The 12613-nt window shown below is 43.4% G+C and overlaps 1 protein-coding gene across 1 annotated transcript in view; it reads left to right on the top strand.

The window, feature by feature from the left end:
• SPTBN5 (spectrin beta, non-erythrocytic 5) overlaps positions 1 to 12613 on the top strand; it is a 134888-nt gene that overhangs the window by 20477 nt on the left and 101798 nt on the right. Inside the window, 11 exon segments of the mRNA XM_089778512.1 lie at positions 674 to 826; positions 1313 to 1443; positions 2991 to 3242; positions 3932 to 4219; positions 5411 to 5654; positions 6557 to 6714; positions 7926 to 8025; positions 9335 to 9505; positions 9956 to 10120; positions 10709 to 10935; positions 12114 to 12300. Coding sequence (XP_089634638.1) covers positions 674 to 826; positions 1313 to 1443; positions 2991 to 3242; positions 3932 to 4219; positions 5411 to 5654; positions 6557 to 6714; positions 7926 to 8025; positions 9335 to 9505; positions 9956 to 10120; positions 10709 to 10935; positions 12114 to 12300 — 2076 coding nt within the window.

Genomic DNA, 12613 nt, shown 5'->3' with positions numbered 1-12613 from the left:
GTTGAGTGCATTTTGGTTGAGCTATTATCTAGTCTGTAGAACCTTCCATTTATTTCCATAATCATCACATTTTCCTCCCAATTCTTATATTTATATTTTTAATAGCTTCCTTCTCTAACTTGTTGGCTTCACTAGAGTTTGCCTAATACAGCAGGAGATTCTCTCCTGGGTTGGACAAACATGGGAGGTTAACCCCAAGTCTTGGAGCTTCAGTGGCAAAGACTTTAACACAGGCATTCATGAAAGACTATTCGTTTTTCTCTTTATTCCTCTGTATCCTCAATCTCCAAGAGGCCCTACCCAAAAAGCTGTCATGTAAAGCCTACAATTCCTATTTTTCCTGCAACCAGTGCTTGCACACATGCCTACGATTAAAGAGATTATGCTCCTTTTGTATTGTTGCCTTGTGTCTTCCATCAGCCAGCATTCGCAGCTATGAAACTTTATTCTTGTTAGATGTTGTGAGCATCAATTTTCTGATACTCCCGATTCCTATTGCCCCAGGAACAGGTATTCCAGGCTCAAGATACAGATTTGTGTTCACTGTGTGTTAGCAGGAAGAACTGGCACCAAACTGGCATGTTAAGCTGGATGCTTTGTTCTTTAGCCATGGGGATCTCTTTCTGCAAAAGGCCTGTGTGCCACAATATTTAATTTTCCATCGGTTTTACAGCACAGAAAGAAAGGTCTGGAGGAGATGATCCAGTTGTACCGCTTCTACAGCTCCTGTGAAGAGTTTCAATCTTGGATGGAAGATAAGGCAAAAATTTTCCGGACCCTTCAGCCTGAAGCAGACAATGTGGAGGTCACACAGCAGAAATATGAGGTACTTCATTTCCTCTCGGTGTAAATAACTTCTGAAACAGATTGATTATGGGAGAATGGATGTATGTGAAGAAAGGAGGACTCCAGAGAAGTTGCTTCCATACTTCTTTTGTTAATTGAATTTTAATCTGTAGTAATTTGTCTATTTAGGAATGTTTTTTCAGTATAAACTAAGGCATGACTATACAACTTCAGACTCACACCAGAATAAGTTGTCCACATATCAGTAGGGCATAATGGAATATATATTATACAAGAAAAAGTTTACGTATCAATAGGCTAAGAGGGAAAGCCCAGTAGGGGAGTGCACTCTAACAAGAGATAGCTGAATGAAGAGAGAAAAAAGAAATAAATTGGGCATTGAAGCATAGCAGACACACAAATAGAAGATGAGTGAATATAGTAGCTTGTGGAGCACTATTTCCACAGAGATGGTGAATTTTTAGCTCTTCACTCCAAACTTTATACCTATGTTTTCCTATTTTAGAGCTTTCTAGTGGAAATGGCTGCTGGGAAAATCCAGCTGGGAGAGATCAAATGCCTAGCAGATAAGTTTGTGAAGAGCAGTCCCAGCAAACAGAATGAGATCCAAGTCCACATTAAAGAGATCAGTAAGAGGTAAAGATGCTCGTGATAGAATGGTGAATCACCCCATCAAGGACATTTCATGCCCTGCATAAACTATCCTGGAGAAAATACCTTTCTGATACGTTTTGGCACACACTGCTGATCTTAGATGTGAAGAGAGAGGACTGTCTATGGAAAATTGCAGTTTGTCACTGCAGTTTGTGTTACTTAACTCTGGGAAAGCTTTTACTGTAGAATCTCCTTTATTTATAACTCAGCCAAATCAAAATATGCCAAGAAGTGATGGAATTAATACCACTAGAATTCTTTGCATCACCACTTAATATGCCCCCATGTTCTACGAAAATTAGGATAATGATAAGTAGAGGGTAGTCTACATGGACTGACTGTGGGGCTTATGGCACTATGACAACTGTAATGAAAAGGCTATTCGCTGCCCTTGGCAATCAGTCATTGAAAAGAACAAGCATTTTCGGCATGCAGGCAAGGAGCTCACTTTTCCATGTGAGAGCATCTTGCACACTGGACACCTTAATCACCATTTGGTCAAATAATAGTCATCACTTGGCCATATATATGCCTATTGTACATACTGAAATGCTCATTTGAGTGTCTGTGTGGGGGATGGGACCCTTCTGCATAGGTGTTCCTGTTTGAAAATTATTGTCCCAACAATTAATGGCTGGCAATATGGGGGAAAATATAAATCATAAGAGCAATTGCCTGGTCATGGATGCTCTCATTTTGTCAAGAGACACAGCTGATGAAAAATTCCTCATAAGTCCTTATCCTTTCCAGACCAAAAGAGGAGTCTGACTTCTGTACCAACCTTAAGGTGCTATAGCACACTCCCCTTTATGCAGCAGAGGAGATGCCTGACCTTTGCACTGGAAGGAAAAAGGGTGGAAATCTACTTGCACCCTATGCAGCTCCTTGTGCTGGGATACAAAGGTCAGGCTCAGAGGCCCTAAATAAATAGATAATGAAAGGTAAAATATACTTGGAATAAGCTATGAGCTATTGGTTTGGTTCAACCTGTGTTGCCCAACTGAGTGCTGATTTGAGCACCCAGAGGCAGAAGTTACAATGCCCTGCTAAGACATTCATGTTTGAAAATGGTAAATATAAAAAGCTTGTTCCATTTGTAAAATGCCTTTGATATCTTTTTTTCTAAGGACTCTTAGCAACATACAATCCCTACAATGATCAGAAATCTCCAGGCACAACTGATTATTTTACTTTATTTGCATAATCTCAACAGTGCAATAGCTACTTGCATTGGGTGGGGAAGAGAGACACCTCCTTCAGGTGAAATTCATCCACGTGTGGAAGCCAAGCATTAGTTAGGTTCCCTTTAAATGTAAACACAATCTTATTTTGAAGATTGTAGTAAAGAGAGCATAGAGCTTGCATCTCTTCCCACCCCCACCTCAGCACAGAGGTGAATTTTGCCATATGTGATTTTTAAAGGTGTGTGCAACAAACCCACTGGAAAACTGTTTTTCTTCCATAGGCAAAGGCACTGTGATTTTTAGTGTCTAGACACAGCTGTTGCAATTGTTTTTTTCCATTTCTAGATGGGAGCGCCTGGAAGCTTTGAAGGAGGAAAAGGGTTCTGAGCTGATTGGAGTGGCTGATGTGAGGATGTTCCTCCAGAACTGCCAGAGTGCCAGAGGGCTACTACAAGATAAGCTGGTCCATCTTAAAGATTGGGAACCTGGAAAGATGCCTGCTGTACTGGAGGTAGACCAGCGTAAGCTGTCTGCCTTTGACAGGGAGATCTTGGTGCTGGAAAGGAAAATTGAATACCTGAAGAGTGTGGCCAAATCGTAAGGAATCAGCCATTTGTTTCTATATTTTTGCCCATTTGAAGCAAAGTGTGTAGAGTTTATATGTAGATTTGACTTACCCTTAGGTCAGTTTCTACTGTGAGCATGCTCTCCCTGTCACTGCTCCTTTTCTTCTTTGGGTGAGTGCTTCTGTCCTGAGTAGAGTTGGATGACTGTCTGGGTGACTGACTCCAAACGTATCCATAGATGGAATCTCTATAGTAGAATAAGTCTCCATTGACTGGGGTAATATTGAATCACTGAGCTCTTCTTCCCCAGCACATCCAATTGAATGTGGTGTATTATGAATTATTAGCTCAGTTCCCACTGTGTGTATTCTAGGCAATGAGTCCATTGCCACACACCTACCCTATTCTGTTAACCATTCCCTCTTCAAACCTACAAAGAGGAAACATTTCAATGAGTGGTGAAATCAGATCATCCTACATGTTTTGATATGTGAAAAGGAGCATGGGGTGCAACTGTGCTTTTTCTCGAATCTGGGAACAGGAAAGACCTGGTAATTTGTTTTCTTTTGCAGAAATTAGTCATAGAATGAAAATATTGTCTAATAATTAGAGGTGATATAAGACACAATCCCATTGATTTTATTGAGAGCTGGAACAAGTTCTCAGGCTAATGTTGTCTCTGAAACTGAATCCTGGGTGTTGTTTGGTTTCCTGGCATAGGATTAAGGACACCAACCCCACAGAGAGCAGAGCCATCACACAGCAAGTGGAGAACATGGAGAAGCTGCTGGTCATACTCAAGTCACAGATGAAAGAGAAGGCGATGATGCTGGAGTTGGCACAAGGTCAACAGGCTTTCCTGCAGGACAGCCGCAGACTCCTGCTGTGGGCAGATGGCATCAGAGAGAAGCTGGGCAGTGAGGAGATGGGCATGGATGTAGCTTCTGCAGAGCAGTTGCTGAAGGAGCATCAGGATCTGCTGAAGGAAATTCGCACTCAGAAGGAAAGGTAGAGTTTGCTTCCAGGATGAGAAGGAGGGTGAGGTCCTGTAGCTGCAGCACCAGAGAGGTCTGGCGCATACTCAGGGAACAGATCTGGACACACAAACTTGGGGTATGTCTAGACTGCATCCCTCTGTCGGCAGAGGGATGCAGATTAGGCAGGTCGACATTGCAAATGAGGCAGGGATTTGAATATTTCACACCTAATTTGCATACAAATGGCCGCTGCATTTTGCCAACTCAGTACTTTGTCGGCAAAAAGCGGCAGTCTAGAGGGGGATCTGTCGAGAAAGAAAGCCTTTTTCAACAGATCCTGTCAACCTCCTTGCAGGAGGCATAAGGGATCTATTGAAAAAGGCTTTCTTTCTTGACAGATCCCCCCTCTAGGCTGCCCCTTTTTGTCGACAAAGTGCAGAGTCAGCAAAACGCAGTGGTCATTTTTATGCAAATTAGACATGGGATATTTAAATCCCTGCCTCATTTGCAATGTTGACCTGCCTAATCTGCATCCCTCTGCCGACAAAGGGGTGCAGTCTAGGCATACCCTTGATGCTCAGGATTTATTTCAGTCCATGTAAAATTCAGTGTGAGGAAAATCAAAACTGTGTGCGCACATAACTCACTTAATTTCCCCGTACCAACTGAAACCAAATTTCTAACTGCAATAGCTGCCTTCTACCTCTCTCCTGATGCTCAGGAAGGAAGGAAGCTCTCTATTTAAAGTCCTCAGACCTCTTTTCCTTCCCAGGTTACTTCTGTCAGACCAATCTAATCACTCACTCTGGGTGGTTCCTCTCCTCTCCCGCAGTTTTGTGAGCCAGGCATGCCAGATTCCCAGGCCATCAGCCCCATCTCACCCTTTATAAAAACCCAGACACACTGCTGCTCTTCCTGTCCCATTTAAAGGCTAGCCACCTCTTCTCTCGGGCTCTCAAGCCAACAGAGAAAATTACTGGCCCACCTCACTTGTACAACCCTGAGCAAGCAACCCCAGCATCACCTCGCAGACTGGCAGCAAAGAGGAACTTAACAGGGGAAGCAACCATTAATGGCAGCTCTGCCACAATGAAAGTAAAGACTAGACCAGCTGCTGCAGTAGAGAGACAGAGAAATGGGAAGCTATGCGAGGAGGAGGAGGACGTGGTTTCTTAAGTGTCCTTCCAGAGTAACTTGTCCTTTTCCTTGTGACTTTGAGCAGGTTTATGCAGTTAGAAGAGTTGGGGCAGAAGGTAATGCATAGCCAGCACAGCAACAGGACCCAAGATGTGCACCAGATCATGAAGAGGATTACACATGAAAGCAGTGAGCTGGAGGAGATGTGGGTGCAACGGAAGAAGCAGCTCCAAGATGGCTTGGAACTGCAGAAGTTCAATAGAGAAGCTGATCGCATCAGTGCAACCCTCTCCAGCCATGAGGCTTTTCTACGTGTAGATGACCTTGGGGTATGTATCAGACCAACCCTTGTTGTCTCCTGCTCCCACTCCCCATCCAGAACAGTCTTGACCCACAATGACTCTGTCAGAACAGAGAGTCAATGACAATCTCTCTCCTGTGTCTCAAACCTCTGAATTTCTACCCAAGCTTAGATAGAAAAGACACAAAACCGAGATGCTTTAGTTGTAGCCAATTGGTGTGTTTGGGGTGGGATGCTCTAGCTAACCTTTTCACCATGCTTTCTGTTCATTTCTTTCTTCTTGTACACTGCTATATCCAGTAACATACTAGAGCAATCAGTAAAATACTAGCAAGGAAGTACCTGGTACATTCCGCAGCAAACCAGGGTGTGTTCTAGTTGGGTAGGCTTAGAATACTCACCAGCAGTCATCCGGGGAAAATGTATGTAATGATCTCACCTCCAGTGGAGAGAGGTTAGGAAAGAGGATATGAGTACTATCAACTCCAGTTGGAGACTTATCTTTAGATTGAATGATAAAGTTGTCACTAATGCTGTTAGAATGTGCAGAGACTGATTTGCTGAAATTTGGAGGTAAACAAATGCCAGGTAAACAGATGGATCTAAAATAGCTGTTAGAGTTTCCCAATATAAAACTTATTTAAGAGTTTGTGAAAGTGGGAGCCCCATAATACTTCCCTGAGCCAGACACAGTGCTTACATCAGGGTGGCCCCATGTTGCTGTGAGTAAAAAGGGGGGAATAGACATTTAGGAAAGGAGAAAACATGAGAGAGAAGGGATCAAACAAGGCACAGCTGCTCACCTGTTCAAAGTGCTGAATGTCCTCAATGATGTGGAAAGTCTACATTCTACTACTGCCACAGAAGGAGCCATGTTTTAAGGGTGAGATTTGACTGAGTTTTTTCTCTTCCTTACCCCCTTGCATCCAGGACCACGTGGATGCTGTTCACACCCTTCTCAAGCGGCATGGGGATTTTGAACAACTGTTAATGGTGTTGAAGCAACGGACTGAGGCGATGAATGAGCATGGGGAGAAGCTAGTGGAGAACAGGCACTTTGCTACATGCATGTGAGTTTAGAGCCATTCGTAGTCTAGGTATGAAAGAGGCAGAAGGCAAGAGAGTGACTCCTCTGAGGACATTTAACTTTTACAAACCATCAAGTGCCATCAGAGTGAAACAGAAGATCCTCTGGAAGTTGGCATTCTTACTAAATTCCATCAGTCCACAAGTGTGGTGTTCTAATTCGGGTGGGAAAGGATAATTTTTCTCCTTTCCTTCCATGATGCTGCTTACTTAGAGCATAAGTGGAGAGAATGAAGCCAATATTGCAAAGATATGCATTCTCTGTGCTCTAATGACAAAGGTACGGTTATGAACTGAAAGTCCTAATGACTTTCAATTCACTCTTTTGGTACAACAATACTTACATTTTTCTCCTTGCATTTTATACTACATATGACAATAAGACCCAATATTGTCCCTCTTATAGTTCTAAGATCTCTTTATTGAAGAGCTCATTAATATTGTCACATAATGGTATACTCCTTGCATTTGAGAGTGTCAGTAATATACTGTATGAATACAATTGATTTCAAAGCACTTCATAAAGGAAAAAACTGTTGTAATCATCATGCTGTGGGCCTAATTCTCATCTAGCCCGTTTACACCAATCTGGCGCTATACTGTGGTCTTAAAGTGGGAGTCAGTGTAATTCATGGCTACTTTACAGTGCTAGAGCAGTGTAAAGGGGCCTTAGTGTAAACAATAATTGGACCCTATCTGTTTAGAGAGCACAACTATGAAGGTAAGAGTGTGCTGGGGGGAACTGAGAAGCCATGATTATGCTCTAAATTGCTGGCACTGGCTGTCTCATACTCTGGCACCGTTACTGCCGTGACATGCTACTGCCAGGGACTGTATCATCTTACATGAACATTACAGCACATTTGGGCAGCTAATGTAATACCAGTATTCTTAATAATAATCACAAGTTCTGTCCACCCTCAGCTCATCTATCCCTTTCCCACCTATCTGCATGTGAGAGGCACTAGCTAGCCAGGGGAGCTGCCATTCTTCCTCCCCCACAACCTCTCAATCTTGGAAAATCTGGCACAGTCATGCCTTTTCTCCCTCTTTGCTCTTAGCAATAGCCACACTGGGCTAGATTAAAATCTAGCTAAAAGTTATCAGAACTAGCAATGAAGAACGACGAAGGAAACCCAAATGGCTCAGAGCCCTTGCCCCATTGTCATTCCAGGTAGAGGAATTAAAACTCTTTGTCCTCCTTGCTTTACAGGATCGAGGAGAGAATGATTGTGTTCTGGAACCGATGGGAACAGCTGAGGCAGAGCAATGAACAGAAGAAAGCCAAGCTGCTGGCATCTCTTCAACTGCAGGTGAAGGGCTATTGCACTGGAGCTGACCAGAGGGAAGCTCGGAGATGCAGTTGGTTAACACTCTCTGCTGCCTTGAGCCTCAGCTAAAAACATTGAGCATTCTCCTTATTCCCAACCAGAGCCCACTTCACCTAGGAGCGGGAAATAGGAAATGTTGACCCACATGTAGGCTGACTAGAGTACTAGCAAACATACAAAAAACTAATTTAACACTGTTGGAGTGATCAGAGAGTATCTACTAGGCCATAGTGACATATACTGTAAGTTCAATTAACACAAAAATGAAAACTAACGAAAAACCACCTGGGAATCTTGATCACTCCATAATGTCCCAGTGAATGTCACTCTGGGCCTTGGCTCATATGTTAATACATCACTGTAAGTTGGGGCTCCCACAGTAAATTGTAACTGGGGAGAACAGCTAATAGTCAAAGGAGCTAATAGTCAACCAATCAGAGGATGCCTCTGGTTCAGATTCTTGATGTGGAATGAAAGTTTCTCCCTAAACTGTTGGGCCTGTTTCTGCTCTTCTTTACACTAGTGTTAATCATTAGTACACCAGTGATGCATTGCCATGAAGAGCAGAACTGGACCATTTGGGGTTTTGGTCTCATTTTAATTAACTATGATATATTAAATTGGGAGGCTTTGTTACTACATTGCTTCTCGCTGTATTTTTCATATGAAACTGAATGTTAGTAATGGAATGTAGGCTTCCCACCACTATGCTGCAATCTGGTCCTAATACTGGGTCAGCCTCTTTTATAAATCCATTTTCTTCCTGATATCTGAGTCTTCATTGGTTACTGAAAGCAGGGGAAGGGAGAAAATATTGTTCAAAGATGGAAAACAGATATTGCATTCTGGCTGCAGCGTGCTGATTATTCAAGTTGTCTTTTATCCTAAGAAAAATGGGGCTCCCCAACATTTAGGTAAAATAAGGACCAAATATTTACTGAGGGAGTTCTCAGAATCCACTGCAAACTGGTGTCCTTGAGTCTGTTTACAATCCAGAGTAGGGATGTTAAAATACAGTTATCTTTGTAAAGGTATAACCACTGAAAATTTCAGGAGTTATATGTTTACACTTAGAGGGGCAGGCTGGAGCTAGCTCCCCCTGACCACCAGCACCCACCTAGTCTCCTGTGTTGCTGCCTTTGTGGAAGGCGGGCGGGGCAGCTCCGTGGGATGCATGTATCAGCGTGGGTTAACCAATGAACCCAGACTCATCGGTTAACCATGTACATGAATACACATTAATATCCCTAATCCAGAGTTAAATACATTTAATTCTAACTGTCCCTTATAGGAGTTCAACCATGATGTTGCTGAGCTGCTGATATGGATTGAAGAGAAGTACAAGATTGCATCGGATGAGTCCTATCGTGACCCCACAAATATCTTGCGCAAACTGAAGTGGCATGAGGCTGCTGAGAAGGAAATGATGGCAAACAAGAAGCACTTTGCAGAGCTGATCATGGTGAGGGTAGTTGGCCAGTGTTTGATAGGTTTGACTTTATTTGCAAAGGGACTTCCTTTATTGATTGTAAGAGCCTGTAAAACAACACAGTAGCCAACAAAGCCAGTCACACCGCAGATACATCTTTGCTTAAACTATGATCTTGGTTGTTTTTTAACACTACATTTGCAAATCTCAAGTAAAGGTATAAGGGGGCACAGGTGAATTATAGCCACACTAATTCAGTTATTACTTCATCGGTTTTCCTGTAATGGTCACTCCAGGTGGGGCACAGCAATGTGAATTGTTCTAACCTCAGAATTTTTCGGTATGGTAGGTGCGGTGTAGCAGAAAACTTCATGCTGCATGGTATTAATTGGAAAGAAACATACACAAATATCCAAGTTGTTAGGATTGGCATTAATTTGCCCACTTTTTGTGATGTTTGAATAATACAATGTATTTTCCCAGGTTGGAAATCAGCTGATTCAGGATGACCACTATGCTGCAGATTCTATCCGGGATAAGATGTCAGAGCTGAAGAAGAAGTGGGAGAAATTGTACAACAAGATGATAGAGCGAGGAGACAAGCTGAGACAGGCTGGACAGCAAGAACAGCTCATGGAATTGCTCCAGGTCAGGAGGTGGTTGATTTCAGCGGGGAGGGCCTGGACTGACCTGGTGCTCTCCATATTGTCAGTTGCCACAGAAAGCTCACCACAAAAATTGAGAATAAAAGTAGCTGCTGAGGATGCCATCCTGCTGAAGACTTAATTTTAGCTTTTTCCAGCACCAAAGAAATAATTGTAACACAGGTAGTTTTACATGGCTTCAGCACACCAGGGAGAATGGAATGAGAAAGACACTTGGCTGTGAAACTGTACACTAGCATCATTTAAGGGAACTCAACAGTCATAGATCTTGGAGTGTTAAGATATTGAAAACATTTTGTCACCTTAAGTATTTAAAGGGTTGGATTTTGGGAAATCTGTTCAAATGGCTGGGAAAGGGATAGCCAGGTGAAAAAACGTATGCCTCAAAATGTTCCAAAAAGATGTTTCAGCTTTAGAGAACCCTCTTTTTTATTCTACCGAGAGAGAATTTGCAAAGTAGAGTGTAGAAAGCAGAAGAACCTGCTTGTGAGAGGGACTGAATGGAGAGAAAAGTTGAAGAAAGCCCATATGGCTAGGTCTGAGGTAGCACATGTTCATCTGCTCCTTGTAGGATGCAAAAGAGAAGATTGAAAAAATTGAGAAGGTTCTTCGGGATGCTGAGACAGGTCATGACCTGCGCTCCAGTCGCGATCTGCTCAAGCAGCACAGTCAACTGGAGAAGGAGACGGGGGAGCTGGCTGAGAAAATGAATTCCATTGTGTCCCATGCCAAGAAAATGGCAACCAATCACTTTGATTCCCAGAACATTCTGGATGAGACACAGAAATATCTGGAAAGGTGAGCAGATGTTCTCTCAGTTGTTGGGAGAAAAGAATTAGCCACAGAGACGGGAACAAAACTTTGGTTCTTGATTCCTCCTTTCCTGTTCTAACCACTGGAAAAGACTTGTCTCTCAGCCAGCCAGGCATTCTTTCTGCTACAAGCTTCTGCCACCAAAGTATGGTAACACACTTCAGCTCTACAACTGCCTGCTCCCCTGCCTCAGGTTCTGCTAGTGACCCTCAATCCTGATCTGCAAAACTGCCATTCCAGTGCTTGGCTTCCTTGCTGATCCAACCAACTTTATGCTAAACTGTGAGGTGGTCCAGCATTTAATAGGAACTAGGTTCAGACTATTACAACTCATTTTTCTTGTTAATTAGGATGGTTTGAACCAAGATGTCCAAAAATGAATCTCATCCTCCTCTCCCACAGACTAATTTAATGCAATAACAATGTTGAAAAGTAAATTCCATTTCTTCTCTTCCCAACAATGGTTAAGATGGTGCAGAACTGAAAGTTTAGAGAGGATATTAAACTACTCCTGCTTCCTCAATCTGTTTGTAGGGCTGGATTAAAGAATTTTAGAGCTCTGTGCACAATGGTAATGGGGGGCCTGCCATAGTAGGGTGGGTGTCCCCAGGTGGTATGGACTGGCTACTGCCCCATGGGGGTGGGAGACCCTGCAGAGGCAATTGTGCCCACCCTGAAGTCCCTCAGCAGTGACTCCTGTCCCACAGGGCTGGCTTGACTCCCCATTCTGACCCATTCTTTTGCCACAATATGTGGGCCAAGTCCTCCCGCTGCCATGCCCTGTCCCTTTCCTGGCCCTGGGTTGCTGTTTTTCTGGATATGTGTGTGGGTTGGTTGTTTTTTAACCCTGTTGTCAGGATCTCTGCCCACGCTCCCCCCGCCCCCGTGTTGGGGGCCCTGTGCAAGTGTACCAAATGCACGCTGATAAATATAGCACTGCCTGTTCTCCTATATAAAGTGTACACTTCCCATATCACATAAATTACATAGGGATATGTGTCCCTAAAGCAGCCTTATCAGGAAGGCACTCTGTGTCGAATGCCAGCCAAGGAAATTTAGTAGCATAGAAAAGTGTCTGGCCTGTTACAGTCTATTCTGCAGGATCACAGGCGATTCCTTCAGATGACTTTGGGGATAACTCCATTTTAACATCTGATCCTCAGGTTTCAGTCTTTGCAGGTGCCTCTTGATGAGAGGCACCAGCTGCTGCAGGCAGCAGTGGATCTGTACCAGTTCTACCATTACTACGACATGGAGATGAATTGGATCAGTGAACGACTGCTCATTGCCAACTCCACCAGCTGTGGCAGGTCCTTGGATATGGCACAAAGCCTGCTACACAAACACAAGGTAACGCCGTTCTGTTACCCCCTACTCTAGGTGTGAGGGGGAGCAAAGAGTACACCAGGCACGCTACTGCCCCCCCCCCTCCGCCGCCACACCTAGAAACCTGTAGCTACATTTGCCACCCAATTTGCTAACCCAAAATGCTGTTACAGATGAGCCCACTAAGCAAAAAGATAAAACTGCAAATAAAGCTAAACTCTCCCTAGCATGCAATCTCCAGAGCTAAATATTGGACACTGTCCCAGTTAAGTAATTCCAATAGCTTGATACATGCATATGATCCAGCCATGTAATGCCAGATTTACAGCATGAACCT

Source organism: Pelodiscus sinensis, chromosome 5 (assembly GCF_052426305.1).
Source record: "Pelodiscus sinensis isolate ZL-2025 chromosome 5, ASM5242630v1, whole genome shotgun sequence".
Classification (NCBI taxonomy): Eukaryota; Metazoa; Chordata; order Testudines; family Trionychidae; genus Pelodiscus; species Pelodiscus sinensis.
This window is presented reverse-complemented; position numbering and strand designations above follow the sequence as displayed.